At 48.2% G+C, this 18,174-nt stretch overlaps 2 protein-coding genes across 4 annotated transcripts in view; one reads left to right on the top strand and one right to left on the bottom strand.

The window, feature by feature from the left end:
• The window catches only part of CCDC191 (coiled-coil domain containing 191), a 95,716-nt gene extending 95,398 nt beyond the window's left edge, over positions 1-318 (top strand). The window contains exon 17 of the mRNA XM_058661908.1: positions 109-318. Within this exon, the coding sequence (XP_058517891.1) occupies positions 109-253 (145 nt within the window). The 3' untranslated portion in view covers positions 254-318. The remainder of the gene's footprint in view (positions 1-108) is intronic.
• Positions 319-5,627: 5,309 nt separating this feature from the next.
• Positions 5,628-18,174, bottom strand: ZDHHC23 (zinc finger DHHC-type palmitoyltransferase 23). 3 transcript variants are annotated; one of them, XM_058661906.1, is made up of 5 exons: positions 18,083-18,174; positions 17,271-17,537; positions 10,854-11,567; positions 8,378-8,545; positions 5,628-6,378 (listed from the first exon to the last, which is right to left on the bottom strand). In XM_058661906.1, the coding sequence occupies exons 2-5, from the start codon at positions 17,408-17,410 to the stop codon at positions 6,111-6,113; spliced, it is 1,290 nt and encodes a 429-aa protein (XP_058517889.1). In that variant the 5' UTR covers positions 17,411-17,537; positions 18,083-18,174; the 3' UTR covers positions 5,628-6,110. The 3 variants fall into 3 exon arrangements, with proteins under 3 accessions (XP_058517889.1, XP_036350751.2, XP_004578344.2); XM_036494858.2 differs by lacking the exon at positions 18,083-18,174 and adding an exon at positions 17,834-18,036 and having other exon boundaries at positions 8,378-8,536; XM_004578287.4 differs by lacking the exon at positions 18,083-18,174 and adding an exon at positions 17,834-18,032.

Below are 18,174 nucleotides of genomic sequence, written 5' to 3'. Positions count from 1 at the left end.
TCAGAACACTGACCCAAAGAATCATTTCTTCAAAGTGTTTGATGTACATCTATTGGAGAGTCTACTTTTCCTCACTAATTCACATTTTTTCACTATTTATTTTTAAAGGAGGATTCTCCAGGTCACATTTCAAACATGGAAGAAGTGTGTGAAATTTATGAAAGAGGAAAGGAAGAAAGAAGAAAGGCGAGAACACCTCCGTAGAAAGGTTGCCGAAATTCTCCCAGACTTCCAGCGGCCGTCACCATTGTGATTCCTGGCTGTCCCAGCGACAAGTGGACCTGGCCCAGTGTGCTGCTTAGGACAGCGGCGCTCTCTGGTGGCCCTGGGATACATGTGCATGCTACCTCTTCCGGTGTACATGCCACTTGGATCAGAGGAATTGAGAATTTGTCCTCGCTCCTTTGATTTCCCCCAAACTCCTAGTTCTGTTCCCTCCACCACTCAGCACTGTGGGGTCAGCTAAACAGTTAAGGGTTCCACTGCTCAAATGAATCCTACTGTCATTTATTTTCAGTGGAATAAGCTTTAAAAAGGACTTTTATGCCTGTCTGACCCTGTGTGAGAAAATATGTCCTTACTGTTTAAAGAAGAGTTGCTGACAAGCATCCCTTTAATTAAATGGGAAGAAGTAGTGCGCGGTTAGAAAAGGAGCTGAGCAGCAGCAGCGGGAATCCTAGCCAATCGCTGCCTTTTTGACCAGCACTGCTGCCAACCCAGGCCCCAGAATGGCAACAGGCAGCAATGTATGCTGACTTAGGAGACTCTTTTTTGCTTCCTTCTGTTATGTACCTTCATGAGCCCAAAGGAAATTCCAGAAACAGCTACTCCATCAAAGACAAACCAGCAACTCATTCAAATGTCTGTTCATGTTCCCCATTGCAACTTCTAAATAACACATTTGTTTTCAAGTCCTCAGCTCAAGTCTGATCTAGACACTGAGCTGCTTGTCTTCAATCAAAAGAATGTTTTCATCTTTAAGGTGTCATGAATACTGATGGAAATGTTCTCTCAGAGAATTAACTGCTGTAAAAAAAATTTTTAATTACAAAATGTTTAATAGAACACATTCAGGTAGTCCATAAATGTATATGATAAAATGAGGAAGCCCTTTGCAGGCCTGAGGCAACTACTACTACTTGGTAAAGCTGGAAAAATACACTGTGGGGGTTCTTCAGGTTGACTGCTGCTGTCAGTGTCTCGTGCTTCCTACAAGAGCTTCCTGGTTCTGCTCCCTGCAAGACGACCCACCAGGATCCCCTTTCCCTGAGCTGTATCAGGGGATCGATAGCACAGAGTCTGAAGTACATGGTACCTCCGCCATGATATCATTGTCCCCGCACAGCTCTTCTTCTAATATTGTTCTGCAGGAGTCATCTGAAAAGAGTGGTTTTAAGACTGGAGGCCAGTGAGAGAACAGGGCTAAAAAAATAACATATATCTCATCTCTCTCCATCGAATTCACTGTTTACAACTAACTACTGTACAGTTAAAGGATGGATACTGCCTGATACAAACACTGAGAAAACAAATTCCAATTTTGTTTAATATCAAGCCCAACTGTAAGAAAGGATACATTTCTTAAATGAACACACCAGGGGCTTAAACAGATACTATAAAGCTTAAGTTTTCCTTTTGCTTCACTTCAAACACCAACTAAAAATTTATAGCAGTCCATATTCTGATTGGGCCAGCAAGGTTTTTAAAAACCTAGATGGAAAGATAATTATCTTGATGCTGTTTCTTGCTGAACTGTCATGAATATCTGATTTGAAATTTTACTGTTAGAGTTTATGCCCATACAGGAAGAATAACCAACAGGAAAATGACAGCTTAGAGCCAGGGTCATAGGGTGGGAATATCTAGATAGCCAACGAGGCAACACAGCTCCAAAGCAGGGAGTTCTTAAAGCAAGTGGTGGGCAGACACGCCAAGGAACACCAAATATTTTCTGTAAAGAAAGCACTTTATTTTCCTTTTGGACAACTTGGTCACAGGACGTCATTTTTCACAATTGGCAGTAATTTACAAAATCTACATTTAAAAGGCCTGTGTCTGAGTCTGAGGTGATAAGAGGATCCAGGAAAACAAGTATAAAATCAGTGCAAAATGTTTAGCCCCCAGCCTCCAGAGTTGGTTCAGAAATCCCCATTAATAAATTCCTGTGTCAGTTATATTCAGTGTTGACTTTCCTAGGAAGTAAGTATTTCTGGGCTTCCTTTCATCTGGCATCAGACCCAGAGATGGAATCAAATGAAAAGGCTCAAAAACACTAACTCAAACCACCGTGCTCCTGACCCAGCGGGTCTGTGCCGTATCTGTGGCCCCACCTGAAGAGACTGGGGTTAGCTGCATCAGTAACTAGACCGGCTTGCAGCTCGGTGTTGCATGCTGTATCTGCAGAGGTTAAAGGTGCCATCCAGAAAGCTGGCATACCCGTGAGTCACAGCCCAACCCAGCAGAGGACACATTTTGTCCCCCTTAACCAAAGTTGTCTTTGGCTCCAGCTGCTGCAACAGTGAAACGCCTCATGCCAGCTCAAGTGTGGACTATTGTCTGTCAGCAACACGATCACTTTCAGCTGAGTCTGCAAAGGCTTACGTTAAGCAGAGCCAACATCCACCCGAACATACTGACCAGGCTGCTGTATCGAGTTTAGCATGGCTTTCACATATTAAAATGGCACACTCGTGAAGCTGCAGCTGAGCAAAGCAGGTGCCCAGATAGGTATAAGAAAAAGTCTCCTGTCAACTACTGCTTGTTCAAGAAAATCTGTTTTCAAAATGCAGGGCACCAAGTATAGCTAAAATGCAGTTAAGTTGTATAAATCTACTTATTACCTAGTTTAAAGAGATCCTTGAACCTCAAAAAAAAACCAATTTTTTTACACATCCTGTGCCTAAAACTGTGCTCCCTCTAGGTGTCATGTTCTTGCTTATGATAGTTGAGCTTTTATAACAAGAAGCTAACGTCCCACCCAAAGAAAAATAGTCTATCAAGCAGATGGTCAGTATTACGTATCATTTTACTGGCATTGTATTTCTGGCAGTGGAGGACTCTGGTACAGAAAATTTTCTCTTACCAAGATATTAGAAGTACCAAGGACTATTGCGTAAGAGAAATTCTCTAGCAATATTTTGAATAGGCAGATGGTACAGAGGAATACAACAGTTATTTCATTCACTAAAGGCAAACACTGCTTGGACAGCAAAGGGTCACAGTGTCTTAATACAAATACACGCTTGGCCTACATGAAACAAGCAGCGCTTTGTCCCAGAACAGCTCCAAGCAGCCTACAAATGAGGTGTTAATGGCCAGTTCATTTCAGGAGGGCCCAAGCAGATTCACCAGAGTGCTCTGTAAGTATAAAAAGTACCAAAGAATTTCCTTCTTTCATTGCAATCCTGATCCTTAACTAGGATCTTCAAAAAGTTCATGACAAATGTGCATTACAAAAAAAAAATTGCACTTCAACTTTTTACAAAATATTCACTTCCATTTTTCACAAACTTTTTGACATATTGCATATTTCTATTGAGTCTTTGCTATAGACGCACTCATTTCCCCCAAGAACAGTATAGAGCACTATGATGATGTAAGTGCTCAGAGTAGAACAGGCCCTTTAAGCAGCTCCACATCCACGTTTAATAGAGTGGGAGAAGGGCTTCTTGTTTAATGAGCATGTACTAGGGGCTTTACTCTCTGGCCAAAAAACTTCACAGGTGTGCAGAGCAGTTCCATGCTGCTGCCACCATGACAGGAGTCTCTGGAAAGGACTCATCTGGAGGCCTCATCTTTTCAAAGACACCACAATCAATTCCTCTGTCCATTGCAGAGAACCAAGGTCAGTTGCGAAATCCTTCAAGTGGTTCCACATTATAAAGACTTGGAAATCTGGGTGGGTGGACCAGGGATGTCCTAGGCCCTGTAGAAATGTTGCTCACTCACACACAGCCCCTTTGGCTATTCCTTTTAGGACAAGCACTTGTGAAAGCTTTTAGCCCTCAAATCCACTCATTGTTTGCCAGGTTCAAAACTGTCCATCTGAGTTCTCAAAGAACTTAAAACAAGCATCAGCATTCCACTAAGCCAGAAATTAAGAGTCCTGGCCAACTGGAAGGAACGAGTTCCCTCAACCAAGTGATCACGTAAGAGTGTACGGTTACCAAGAAGATAATCAGCTATAATTCTCTCAAATGACTTTGGTCTTTTTGGACTACTCATCTTCATCACATTATATTTTGACTGCTGTTAAAGTTCTGGCAAGCTAAAATTATTGCCTATACAAATGTTTCCATCAGCTTTCATTAATCATTACAATTCATTCAGTGTTGGCTACACAGATGACACTGTTTGCCACTGACAGCTACCAATTTTCTGCCCACACACTCTGTCCTTGACAGGATTACTCTCTTATCCACTACCTTTTCAGAAACAAACTAGTTGTATGCCATCCAACTTCCATCCTGGCTGTGGGTAGGAGAAACGACATTCCCGTAGAGACCACGGTGTCAGCTGACATCCGAAGCTTGTACTGTGGCTCATTCCACTGGACTAGGGAATCTCACTCATTAAGCATCATCTCTGGGGGCAGAGCAAACCTGAATAAGCACAGGGTGACTGGCTGAAGGACAGCCCGATGAGTGGCAGGACCAGGGATGGTGCTGGCTGCAGAGGGAAGAAGGAGTGCCATTTTCTCTCACCATTTGTAAATCCCTAAGGAGCATGCACAGAATGCCTGACAAAGCGAGCAGTATTTTCCCCTACATAAAATCAAGGCAAACTAGAAGAAATCATGAGTTATCTTTAGGCTGGGATTGCAAAACAATACATGAATAAAATCAAACATTCCCAGAGGGTGTTTTCCCTGCGTAAAATTCCCTCATCTTAATTCTATGGCTGAATGACCTGCTCCACATAAATATTTAATCTTTGATATATCTTCAAGTGTTGAGTTATGATTAAAGAAAAGACTTCATATTTCGGAAAGTCAGGCAGAAACTATAATCTTATTAGCAAAAAGCAGATACACCATTTTTTTTCTTTGCTAGTGAGATTCTTCTACTTTGGGAAGGGTAAATGAGAATATATAAACTGAATAGGAAGATGCCAGTCAACTCAGAGAAAGTTCATGTCAGAAAAATGTGAATGTCAGAAGACTGACTTTTCATAATTTAGCGCTATAAAAGGACAGCATTTAAAACTCATGAACCAAAAAAAAAAAAAAAAAAAATCAAGCCCTTGTTAATCAGCTTCGCTACCCAGGAAAGAAAGTAGTATACCCACAGGAGCGTTTCTTCTCTTCCAGCCACTGTCACAAATGTGCTAGCACCTTAGCCAGTGAAATGTGGAAAGAGAAAAAGAACATTAATGTTTATTGGAGTTAACTAGTAAATCCAAACCAAACACACAGAAAACAAAAAACTCATGCCCACTGTACCTTACACACAGTGATAATTACTTTTGTAATTGTTATCAGCAGACTCTCCAGATAGACATCATGCCATCCTGCTCCAACAGTGACTGACCACTGCACGAGAAGTTGTCGTAATTGCACAACAGTATGCCACACCCATCGCCTCACTCACACTGGGCTGTCTTAGGTCTCCAAGTGCTTCAGTTCATCACTCACGTGACCCTCACAACGGCTTCATGAGGCAGGGCAGGCATGAGTACCCCACTTTGCAGTTGAACCTGAGACTTGGGAAAGTGACACAACCAAGGGTCACATGGCTATTAAGATTCAAAGAGGGACTAGAAACTACCCTAATCCAAAACTCTCTGCCCCCATTCATGGAAGGCAATTGCTTCAATCCATGTGTGCATTAGCAATCCACATCCTTGTCAACTTTTGGCAACTGAGTCCATTTGATAAGGTGACAGGAAAAGAATGGCTCTACACTGCATCAATATAAAAAAAAAAATCTCTCGAGTTGTAAAGTCAGAAAAATTCCCTTCTCCCCGGTCCAGTCTCTAACCCTGAGCGTGGCCCTGTGATACCTTTGAGAAAGCAGGGACACACACGAAGAGCCTGCACGGACACGGGCATGTGAAACGGAAGGGATACCGAGGGTGGAGCAGTCCCTCAGGGCAGCGCAACACAAGGCACTTCAGACAATGTCCTCAGCAGGGTGGGGGAACATGCGCGTGCCCAGCATGGAGAACTGATGCCAGTTCCGCAGGAAGCCCCGGTTGTACTGGCCTGTGTCCACGATGAGCCCCCAGAGGAGCCGACGCCCTGTCTTCTGCCGCAGGGCCTGCTGGACTTCCCTCTCCGTCACGTTGTAGCTGATGTTGATCAGCTGGATCAGGAGGATGTAGGCCATGCCCGCTGTGATGATCGCAGAGTACCACACGCAGGTGAAGGACAGAGCCGAGCTAGGAGAGGGACAGGCCAGTCAGGGCTGTTGTCTGTCGTCACATGCAGAAAAGCTGTCACTATGCTAACGTTTTACGCACTTTATACTTGGTACCTCCCCACATCCGCCAAACCAGAAGATGCCTTTCTATCCTCAAAACATCAATAAAGAACCAACTGATGAGAGTGACCGTGTTCTATTTGATTTGAGGATTATTAGTGCCTCTTTGTCAGGTATGTTATAACAGAATAGCAAGGGTTGGTTTGGCATTTTATGTCCTCCACACAACCAGCACAGGGCCTAACAGAATGGCACATGACACCTGTGGCCTGACTGAAGGCATAATCCCTAAGCTGGAACCAACTGACTCATGGGAAGACAAGGGCACTGCATGGCACAATGAGTTTCCTCTAGGAAGAAGACCCCTGGGAGCAGGGCTGCAGCTCTATCTCTGTTATCTTTGCAGTCTAAGGAGACAGCTCCACCTCCAGCAGCCCTCTACCTACTTACACAAAACATGGGAACTCAGCATTTAAAACCCAGCTTACTGGGCACAGCACAAAAACCTACTAGCTAAATCATTGCCTTGCACCAGCCAGGATCCCATATGGGTGCAGGTTCTTGTCCCGGCTGCTTCCATTTCCCTTCCAGTTCCCTGCCTGTGGCCTGGGAAAGCAGCCGAGGATGACCCAAGTGCTTTAGTCAGCGTATCCATATGGGAAACCCTGAAGAGGCTCCTGGCTCCTGGCTCTGGCCTGGCCCAGCCCGGGTCACTGTGGCCACATGGAAAGCGAACCAGTGGATCGAAGATCTCTGTCTCCATCTCTTTGTAACTCTGCCTTTAAAATGAGTAAATCTAAAAAACAAAAATAAAGGAAAAAGAGGAAGTTTCTGTGGTTCATTAACTGTGACAAAGATATTAATATGAGCTGTTAAAAGGGGAAATGAGAGGCATATGGGAACTCTATTACCACCTCACATCTTTAGTTTCCTAAGTTTAGCACCATTCTGAAATAAAATATTCCCAAAACAGAGTGAGTTGGAGATAACTTCACCCCGAATCTTCACAGATGAGGCTGAAGGGTGCCCTGATAGTGACTGTACCCAAAGACCTCTTCACGAAGTTGAGGTGGCACGAGTTCCCCATGCAGCAGGCCTGTGCTCGCAGCTCCTGCCCACCAGCCCACGGCACACAGATGTGCTCTGCTTCCAGATGCTGCCCAGCCACGGAGCGAGCCGGGACACCCTGAAGGAGGAGCACCGGTCTGTTCCAACAATGGCCACAGAGGCTCATCCAGGGTGGCCCTCTGGGCTATCTGTCTACTGGCTAACAAAAGCACCCTCCTGGGGCACTGGTGAGAAAAAGCAAAGATTATTCTGACATCAGCCAATGAGAAGAAAGGAAGGGACCAAGCCATGTAGTAATACCCAAGTCAGCGGAGCACCCAGGCACAGGCAGGCATGGAGACCAGGCTGCAGCAGCCCAGCCTTTGCCATAAATGGGCCCCGACCCGACAGTGCCCAAGGCAAATGTGACCTAGACAGCACAGTCCTCAGGAGAGGACTACAATAGAACCAACCAAGAGAGGTCAGAAAGAAAAGGCAGGTTGGAGAGAGCTGCGAAATCCTTCTCAGAGGGGTCAGCAGCACCCAATAACAAAGACTGCGTTCAAAATCACCCAAAAGGAGCAATGAAGGAGGAAGTTTCCTGACACCAATGGCTAACAGGCCACACTCAGAGCCTGGGACCTGCAGGTGCCTCAGGCCTGAAAAGGTCACTGGACACTGGAAGTCCCTGACTTAGCCCACACCTGTGCACACACCACCGGGTCAGTCAGTGGTCCTTCCAACACCAACCTAGGAAAATGCACAGTCGCTGCATAAGTTTACTGGTGATTTCAGGGCTACCCAGACCTGCGCTGTGTTTTCAGGCATGCCCCAGCAACAAGCATCAGCCCTCCTTAGTGGCAACGGTCAGTGCTCTCCCATGGTTCTCAGCCGTGGTACCCGCACCTCACCTGTAATCGGCATAAACTCCAGGACAATAGAAGAGAGCGGTGAAGACACTTCTGTCTCTACAGATGGTATCCAGGGTCAGTGTGATCCCGTACAGCGAGGTGAGCAAGAAGATGAAAAGGGCAAGGATAAATGCTTGATGATTTGATTCTCCAACGCAGCTATTTATCCTCAAAACAGCACAAGAGAAAAAAAAAAAGCAAACATGTTTTTAAAAGTTCTCTGTGTAACTCACATAATAAACAAGAAAGCCTTCAAAATGGGGCGGGTATGAATTTCGATCATTAAAAAAGTTCTCTTTATTTTTCAACATTAGGGAAATGAAAACTTTGCCATTTTCTCTAGTCTTTTGCAAAATGGAATTACAGCATTAGGACAAGACTAGATAAGAAACAGAAACTGGCTAACAAATCTTCATCCGTTCCAAGTGAAGTTTATCACCTAGCTATGAAGAAAGTGTGGTAAGTAACATTTGCAAAAGCTTAAAAAAATGCAAAATCAGCAACAGGCTGACCTGGAGGGGCCCTGCATCGGGACGCCTGCATCCTGCCAATTCCAGCGTCCTGCTAATGTAGCCCTGAGAAGCAGCAGGTGATGATGGCTCTCATGATGGGGTTGCTCACTCAGGCCATGGGAAACCTGGATTGAGTCCCAGGCACCTGGTTTCGGCCTGGCCCAGCCACGGCTGTTAAGCCATTTGAGCAGTGAGCCAGCAGAGGCGAGAGCGCAGTCTCTGGCTTTAAATATATAAAATTTCAGGAAACTGGGTCACCAAAATTCCTACACACTATGGAAAATACAACTCGGGTATAACAAAGCATAATAAGAAAGTCCAAAGACTTTACAGCCACTAATGGTGTGGGGTACAGAACAACTTGCTCATATATGGGCTACTTTACAGGCAAAAATAATCCTAGGTCATGGCCATCAGGGCAGAATGTAAAGGGGGCGCTCCTACACCTGCACTCAGGGATGCTTGGGGGAGGCTTTCAGGGGCACAGCACAATGGCCTAGCAGCCAAAGTCCTTGCCATGAACGCCCCAGGATCCCCTATGGGTGCCAGTTCTAATCTTGGCAACCATGCTTCCAATCCAGCTCTCAGCTTGTGGCCTGGAAAAGGAGCCAAGGACGGTTCAAAGTCTTGGGACCCTGCACCTGTGTGGGATACCTGGAAGAAGCTCCGGGCTCCTGGCTTCAGATTGGCATAGTTCCAGCCATTGCAGCCACTTGGGGAGTGAATCATCGGACAGAAGATCTTCCTCTCTGTCTCTCCTCCTCTCTGTACATCTGCCAACAGGCATCTGTAAACAGCCAGTGCACATCCATGTGGACATGCACACACTCAGCTGAAGACACAGAAATACCTGTTTGCTCCTAAAGATAAAGTTCAGCTCTAGAACAGTGAGGTCCCTGTACTTAAGCTGTGCAACTAAGTCCACTCCAGTGCCCTGCATTCCCAGCCCCTTCTGAGGGGAAGCATACCACACAACCAAACGCTGGACACCCAACACATTAACTCATCAATCACACTGCCTCATGAGCAGGAAGGCTGCAAGCATGCTACTCACAACATTCACATACATTCACTCCATAAAGCTCCAAAATGACACACTTCATAGCTTGTGGGTCTTACAAGCCTTCACTGCCTCTGGCTAGCTGGAAGGTGTGGAGCCCCAACTCAGCAACGCTGATTGGAAGCCCTTGGCAGCACCAAAAGGATTGGGATTTAGCACCAAATGACCAAGAGTCACTCAAAAACAGGGGAAGATTCAGTCAAGCTCTGTTCAAAAGGAGTAGCACAGAGAAATATGCCTCTACTGATTCTGATCAATTCTTTAAAAACTCACCATGTGCAGTAGCCACCTGGGACACATTCACGTCCCCAGGATGTGTGCCTGGTTTGAGTCCTGGCTACTCCACTTCCAGCCTCGCTTTCTGCTAACGCATCCTAGCAGGCAGCAAGTGATGGCTTGAGTGCTTAGGCCCCTGCCACCTACACAGCAGACCAGATGGACTCGCTGGCTCCTGTCTCCAGCCTGACCCGGCCCTGGCTGGAGAATGAACCAGCAGATGGCGGGTCTCTTTCTCCTTCTCTCCTCCCTCCCTCCCACTCTCTCACCCTGCCTTTCAAGTAGATGAAAACAAATGCTTTTAAAAATCATTCGACTGTAGATTCTCCTCTACTACTAGGGAGAAAATCAATGAAGAGCAGCTCAAAAGAAAATTGAAAGAAAAAAAAAAAGAAGAAGAACCCAACCTTTTCAGTTAGGCTCCTTCAGGAAATGACTGAAGGACCCAAATCTGTGAAACTGGGAAACCTGATGACTAAGTGGGAACATGACGACAGCCTGCAAGCATCGCAGGGTGCAAAGCTGGGGAGGAGGGGGACTGAGGAGAGCGCAGGACGATCGAATGAGACTCTCCCGTGAATTTTCACTTCTGCAAGCCGCCTGGGTTTTTTTTTTTACCCCCACATACCAGACACAGTGATGATCCATCCTCCTCACACAGATGCCACAGATCCGGCAATGCCAGGCCCGCGCCGGGCGCACCAGCTGACACTTGGCACACCAGTCCTCATTCGGCTTGCTGGGGCTCCTAGCCAGCATCCGGGAGGGGCCCTTAAGGTCATCCTTGAGGGTGCGATTGTTGAGGCCTCCTGCAGTTTCTGCTCCCGGGAAACCTTTGGGCAGCTCTTGCCCCTTTCCTGGCAGGCCCTCAGGGTGGCTGCCGTGGCCAGGCGCCCCGTCCCTGCCCGCAGGGCTGCTGAGGTAGCCTGGGTTCCTCTTGGCTCTGTGCAGGGCCAGCAGTATCAGCAATAAGCCGCAGGTGAGAAGGACCAGCTGGGTGGGCCCCACGCGGCCTTTGGGGACCACTTCCTGCAGGAACACGTAGTACATATAGCCCAGCGAGAACAGTCCAAGGCTGAGGAAAAAGAGAGTCTGTTCTTTGCGCCTGTGCGTGAGGTAGTAGTACCAGAGGGCCAGCACGGGGAGGGAGGTGAGCACCAGCACACCCAGGAGGAAGTGCCAGGAGGCCACATGAAGGAAGACGGGCAGCAGGACCAGCGGGGGCAGGAGGCTCACGTTGACTTTCTTGGCTCCGCGAAGCCACGGAATTCGGAGGCGATCAGAAACTGTGTCCATGATTCTTTCACAAGTCTCTGGCTGCAGGGATTTGCACGTAATCCACCTATTCCAAAAACGCACCGAGAAAAGCCACTTACTTCATTTAGGGTTTGTGGGATTAAAAACCACACAACACGGAACACCAAACAGCAGCTCAGGGAATGAGAGACACCCAAGGCCAAGGTCTTTTGCTTCCTCACTTTTAAACTTGAGTTATCCTGATTCATATGTTTTTATAAGGAGAGACAAGAAGGCCATGCTTAGAAATTTAACAGTCAAGATTATTTCTCCACTAAATAAATCCATAGCTGTACACACATATCAGGCAAAGAACCTGTAGGCAGGGCGGGTGGGCAGCCATGAGAATCTGAAAAAAACACTCATAACCGAATTTCAAAGACAATCCAAGAATTCAAGAAATACCAAGAGAGTGACAAAGCAAGCATGGTTCTCTAGCACATTCTACAACCAGACATTACAGATGGCTCAGGAGAGCAAACACTTCTAGTTAGGGGGGTCACCATCAAGAAGAGAAGGTTCTTGAGGAAAAAGTGTGACCTGAGCCTGCCCCTGATGACCACTGAGTGCTCTAAGCATGGAAAGGGACTGGCACTGTGGCACAGTGGCACAGTGGCACAGTATGCTAAGTCTCTGCCTGCAGTGCTAGCTTCTCATATGAGCTCCAATTCAAGTCCCGGCTGCTCCTCTTCTGATCCAGCTCCCTGCTAACGCACCTAGGAAAGCAGAAGATGGTCCAGGAGCTTGGGTGCCTGCACACATGTAGGAAGACCTGGAAAAAGTTTCTGGCTTTAGTTTGGCCCACCTCTGGCCATTGTAGCCATCTGGGAAACGAACGAGTGCATGGAATATCTCTCTCTCTCTCTTCCTCTCGCCCGTAACTAATTCAAAAGATAAAATATTAATAACAATAACAAGCCTGGAGAGGAATGGACAAAGGTGTTCCAACAGAAAGAAATGTGTGCGGCACAAAACCTAGTCAGTCTTCCCAGGAAAGATGGAGAGCAAGCTAGTATTGGTCAGATGACTGCACCTGCTGAACAGGAAGGTACCTGCCTGTTTCTGTGCAAACTTAGACTGCACCATGTCCCTGTGCATGTGCCCCCCCCCCCATTCATGCAGCAAAACCTCATCCCCAGTGCTGGAGGGCTGGGAGGCGGAGCCTGCAGGAGATACTGGAGGTCAGAGGGCAGCCCTCCCGAACCTGCCTGGTGCCGCTGAGAGGCCCTGAAAGCTTATTCGCCCCTTCCGCCCTATAAAGCTGCAGCACACAGGCACCAGGGACAGTGAGCAAACACGCCCTCCCCAGCCACTGAAAGCCACAAGCCAGGCCCAGCTTCACAGCCTCCAGCACTGTGGGCAGTGCACATCTGCACTTGACAACAGTCCAAACGGGAGAAGGCACACATCAGTGCCAAGAAATGGGGTGTTAGCAGTGCTAGAACTGGGAAATGGGGAAAGGGCTGATGATACTGGAAGCCCATGCTAGAAAAGGATGGATTACAAAGAAGGGTCAATCTAGTAAGGGCTCCAAAGGAGAAAGGAGCTGCCGAGAAAGCCTCAGCCTCAGAGATCATTACCTCAGAGGTCACGAGCAAAACGCTGGTACACGCAGGGTCGGAAAAGGCCATTCTCACAACAGGAATAAGGAACAGGTCATCAGAAACCGAAGGGAAAGCGATCCTTGTCCCACAAACCTGGGCTGCGGGCTGTTTGTATCCTTGAACTACAGACTGGTCACATAACAGAAGCGGCAGCTCAAGTGCAAGCAGCCTGCATGTTGGCAAGAGAAATCTCCAAGCCAAGTGTTCACGGCACCACCTGGCTTCTCATGAATGCTTCCAGCAAAACACAAGAAACAACCTAAAGACACAATTTATAATCAAAACGGAAACAATTAAAAATGTGGGGAATTTAATGCTTTCTCAGCATGCCTTTATTGTAACAACTGAGAAATACAATTGGGGGGCAGCACCGAGACTCCTACTGGAGCACCCTGTGCTCCACACAAAGACAATGGGAAATGGCGCAGAGGCCACCTGGGAGGTCCTGGGGCTGCCCCTCTCAGGGCCTTCAGGATAGAAGGGCTGGTAAAAGCAGCCCTGGGCACTGTGGAACAGGTTCGCTGCCCAGTGCCACCTTGAGACTCTGCCCCCTTCCTCCTGTTGCAGCGCTGCAAGGCCGCCTCGGGCTGCCTCCAAGAACCTAGGTGTGCTGCAGGCTATAGTGGCCACCCTCTTAAGGGCACAGGTAGCAGCACATCCTGGTGCCATCCATTGGGTGTCACCTCTGCAGGCACTTAAAAGAGGAGCCATAGTGGGCAAAACACCACTTCCAATCCAGCCCCTGATAATGGCCCAGGAAAGCAGCAGAAGATGGCCCAAGTGCTGGGGTGCCTGTACCCACGTGGGAGATCCCGAAGAAGCACCTGGCTTTGGCTCAGCCCAGTTCCAGCCATTGTGGCCATTTTGGAAGTGAACCAGTGGGTGGAAGATATCTGTCTCTTTCTTTCTCCCTGTAACTCAGCTTTTCAGTAAATAAATCAATCTCAAACAAACAAACAAACAAAAAATGAGTGAAAGAGCTATAGAGGTATGGCTACTTCCTCCATGGCAAAGGATGCCCAGCAAACCTGAGACCAAGGCCAGAAAAAGCCACAGGGGCAGGGTCATCACAAAAGCCCCCACTATGGCACACAGCAGTGAAACCTAGCAGAGGGCTCACTGTAGAATCCCCACCGCTGAGCCTGAGACCCTGGCCCAGAGACCCTAGGCTGAAAGAGCCACCAGTGAGCAATGCCAACCAGGATAAGCTGTGGACCCCTGACTCGGGCTATGCAAGCTACAGGGTGGGATATGCCCAGCAGAGCTGCTTGAAAAGCCAGAGGGGACCATCCCCACGGGTTCAGAAGGTGGAATAACTAGTCAAAGATGATTATTCTCAAGTTTTCACACTTAGTATTATTTGTAATTGGATTGGGACTTGTAAGGAATTCTTTTTTTTCCACAAGATCTATTTATCTATATGAAAGGAGAGTGAAAAAGACAGAGAGAGAGGGAGAGAAATCTATCTGCGAATTCACTGCCCAGATGGCCACAACAGCCAGGTCTAGGTCAGGCAGAAGACAGGACCCAAGAACTACAGCAGGGTCTCCCCTGTGAGTGACAGGGATCCAAGTACTTAGCTATCTTTCTACTGCCTTCTCCCACCCCACCACTGCCCCAGCACAATAACAGGAACCTAGATCATTAGGAGAGCTGCTAATGGGCCCGGCCCAATGGCTGAGTGGCTAAATCCTCCCTTTGCAAACACTGGGATCCTAAATGGGCACCAGTTCGTGTTTCAGCTGCTCTACTTCCCACCCAGCTGTCTGCTGTAGCCTGGGAAAGCAGCTGAGGATGGCTCAAAACCTTGGGACCCTGCACCCACATGGGAGACTCGTGGCTTCGGATCAGCTCAACTCTGGCCATTGCGGCCATTTGAGGAATGAACCAGCAGAGAGAAAATCTTTGTATCTCTCCATAAATCTGATCTACCTTTCCAATTAAAAAATAATAAAAAAACTTAAAAAAAAATAGTAGAGCAGCTGAGACTTGAGCTGACACTCTGACACAGCATGGAGGTACCCATTGGTGGTTTAACCCATCGCACAATGCCTGCCCCATCTTTCTTGTTTCTCAGTTTTGGAACGAACATGTGTACTCTGTGCATGTCCCACTATTGTACCTGGAAAACACAAGACATTTCATTTCACAGGCTCACCGCAGGAGGGGAATTCACGGCAGCAAATGAGCGCTACCTTGAGTCTCTCCTAGATTTGATTCATATGCTCTGGATTTGGAGCTTTTGAGTTTAAGACTGTTAAAGCTATTAGGATGAAGTTAATATATTTCACATGTGAGAAGAACATGACTTTGGGAGACAGGAGAAGGTGGTAACAAAACACTGGCAGACTGTCCAGATCTGAACATCTCCCAAATTCAAGTTGAATCCTGATCTCCAACATCATTAAGTAATTCGTATTAGTTATGCACCTTTAGGAGGAGATCATGAGGGCAAAGCCCTCCTTTTTACCAAAATCTTTATTATCTAAAAATAATTTTACTCAAAAAAATTTTTTGAAGACAAAAGGGAGCAACAGAGAACTTCCATCCACTGTTCATTTCCCAAACACCTGCAGCAGCTGGGCCAGGCCAAGGCCAGGAGCTGGGAACTCAATCCAGGTCGCCAGGTGTGTAGGAATAATCCTTGAGCCATTCCAACTCCCAAGGTCTGCATCAGCAGGAAGCTGAAATGGGAAGTGGAGCCAGGCCTGACACCCAGGTTCCAAAACACAGGATGCAGGTGTCTCGGGCGGTGCAGCCCGCCCCCTCTGTGGGCCCAAAAGGAGCCCAACGGGGTCACTCGCCCCTCCTGCCACACCAGGCGTGCCACCTGAAAGAAGAGGACTCATGGCACACACTGGATCTGCCGTGGACTTTTTAGCCTGCCGAACTGTGGGCGAACAATTCGTGCTATTCCTAAATTACTCAGTCTAAGGTATCTCGACAGCCTGGGTGAACCAACGCAGGCTCACAAGGAGCCATAGAGTTGAGGCACAGATGAAGTTTCACCCACAGTGGGACTGGAACTTGGAAGTGAATGCAAGGCGACCAGAGGGGAGTCATTCAGTACAGCAGTGCAGGGGGAGCCTGAAAGCCTACCTCCAGAGAAGGGAGGCAAGGGAGCCTGGGAGAGAACTCCCAGGACGACTCAGGTCTCCAGGGCGATCAGGAAGGGAGAATTAGCAAGGTTAATGCAAGGGCTCTGCTCTTGAGCTATGGCCATTACGGAACCTGGAGCTTTGCTCCTTCATTAAGGCAAAGCGCTCCCTTTCTTCCCTGTATGAATTTCAGACTAAAGAACCTGTGAAGGAGACTACAGACACTGTTAGAAGATCTGCAAAGGGCAATGAGCTCTTAGGGGTCAAGGTTAGTCCTCAGCCTCCAGCAGTGCCCAGGTTAGGCTTCTCAGGCCCAGACTTACACACCCAGCTCCGAGTGAGCGACTGGCCACCACCTGGTCTTTTTTTTTTTTTTTTTTAACCAGTAGTAATTATTAATGGAAAAACTTAAGTTCCCAATATACCTATTATTCCCACATCACAATTTCCATATAACAAATTTTATGTGTATAATCACTTAGAAAATGCGATAAAAGCAAGGTTACTGCTGTTTGGGACAAAAGTTCTTCAAAGACATTCAACATTATTCTTTAGATGGCCTGAGAACAGGCCAAGTACAGTTTGCTCCGTCAGCCACTATTGTCGTTGCCACAAAAGGCCATGGTCTAGGGGATGCCCGCGCCTCTGGCCCGTCTCCCAGGATACCCACCCAAAGCAGAACCACCTTGTAACCCCAAGGTGCATCCTAGTACCAATTTATCTCTAGTGAGAGATCCCTGAGAACATAGGCACTTTCTGCAACACACGTGTCCATAATGAACTCTGCTGCTTTGCAATTTTTTTATTACTTAGCATGTCTAATTTCCTTTTGCCTGCGTGTTTTAAACAAAAACAACAAAGATCAGATTCTAGTAATTCAGCTGGGCAGACACTGCACTACTGCATAACACAGCTTTATAAAACCCTTACCCTGGACACAGAAAAACAAGCGTAGACCCTTGGCAATAGAATCAAGAGCCAAGGCACTCACAGGGCTGGGCTGGTGGGGGGGCGGGGGGTCAGGCAGCGGGAGCCCTGAGTCCTTACCTCTCACACCCTTCATCCAGATCCTGGCAATCGCACAGACAGGCAGCCACGTGGTTCTTCTCCCCATTGCGATCTATGTACTCGCAGCAGCATAGAGGCTCCAACTCAGGTTCTTCGGGTTTCTTCTTCACGGGCTTCATAATGCCCTTCGGCGTGGTGATCTGCACCTGTCACCATGAGGCGTAAGAAGCCCTCAGAAGGTGAAGGTGATGAGAACACAATTCACATCTTGTAAACACATCCACGCTTCTGAGCAGCCGCCAACGCCTAAGCAACCAAAAAATGAGAAGAAAGCCTGTTGTCATCCGCTTCCGTGGCGCTGCTTGGCCAGGCAGGGGGCTCCAGGGCTGGGAGGGAGGAGGGGAGTGGGGGGGGGAGTCTTAGAGCTTTCCCTTCTGCCCCTTCCCACCCAAGGCAGATGCTGTTAGGACACCAGCCGTTCCCATGGTGACGGTAGACCACGCTGCCCGGGACAACTGGAGCGCGGGCGGTGGCGTTCACCTGCGGGTGCGGAACTGGGAGGGCGGTCTCCGCCCCAAGGCTAGGAGCTGGTGAAAACTCACCCCTGGGGTTGCAGGGAGAGGCGCACTGTCTGCCAGCTGGAACCGGCGGACGCTCCTGGCTGGTAGGAGCAGCAGTCCAGCTCCGGGAATGCCACCAGGAACCCGGGCAGAGCTCAGGATAGCCGTCCAGCCCCAGCTTCTCCGACTGCGCACCGGGCGCGCCTCTCCCGCCCCCGCCAATCGGGAGGACGTGGGCGGGCCTCGAGCACCACCGCCCCGCCCGGAGAATGACCTTGGAAGGGAAGTTACCTGCTCTCCCGACGGAGGTGCGGCTGCAGCCCAAGAGGTGGAGACGGAACGGAGGAGGGTCGGCTCCTCCGGAGAAGCGGAACCCGTCTCCG

This window comes from Ochotona princeps, chromosome 3 (assembly GCF_030435755.1).
Source record: "Ochotona princeps isolate mOchPri1 chromosome 3, mOchPri1.hap1, whole genome shotgun sequence".
NCBI classification, from domain to species: domain Eukaryota; kingdom Metazoa; phylum Chordata; class Mammalia; order Lagomorpha; family Ochotonidae; genus Ochotona; species Ochotona princeps.
Note: the sequence above shows the minus strand (reverse complement) of the source record. Positions and strands in the feature narration are given on the sequence as shown.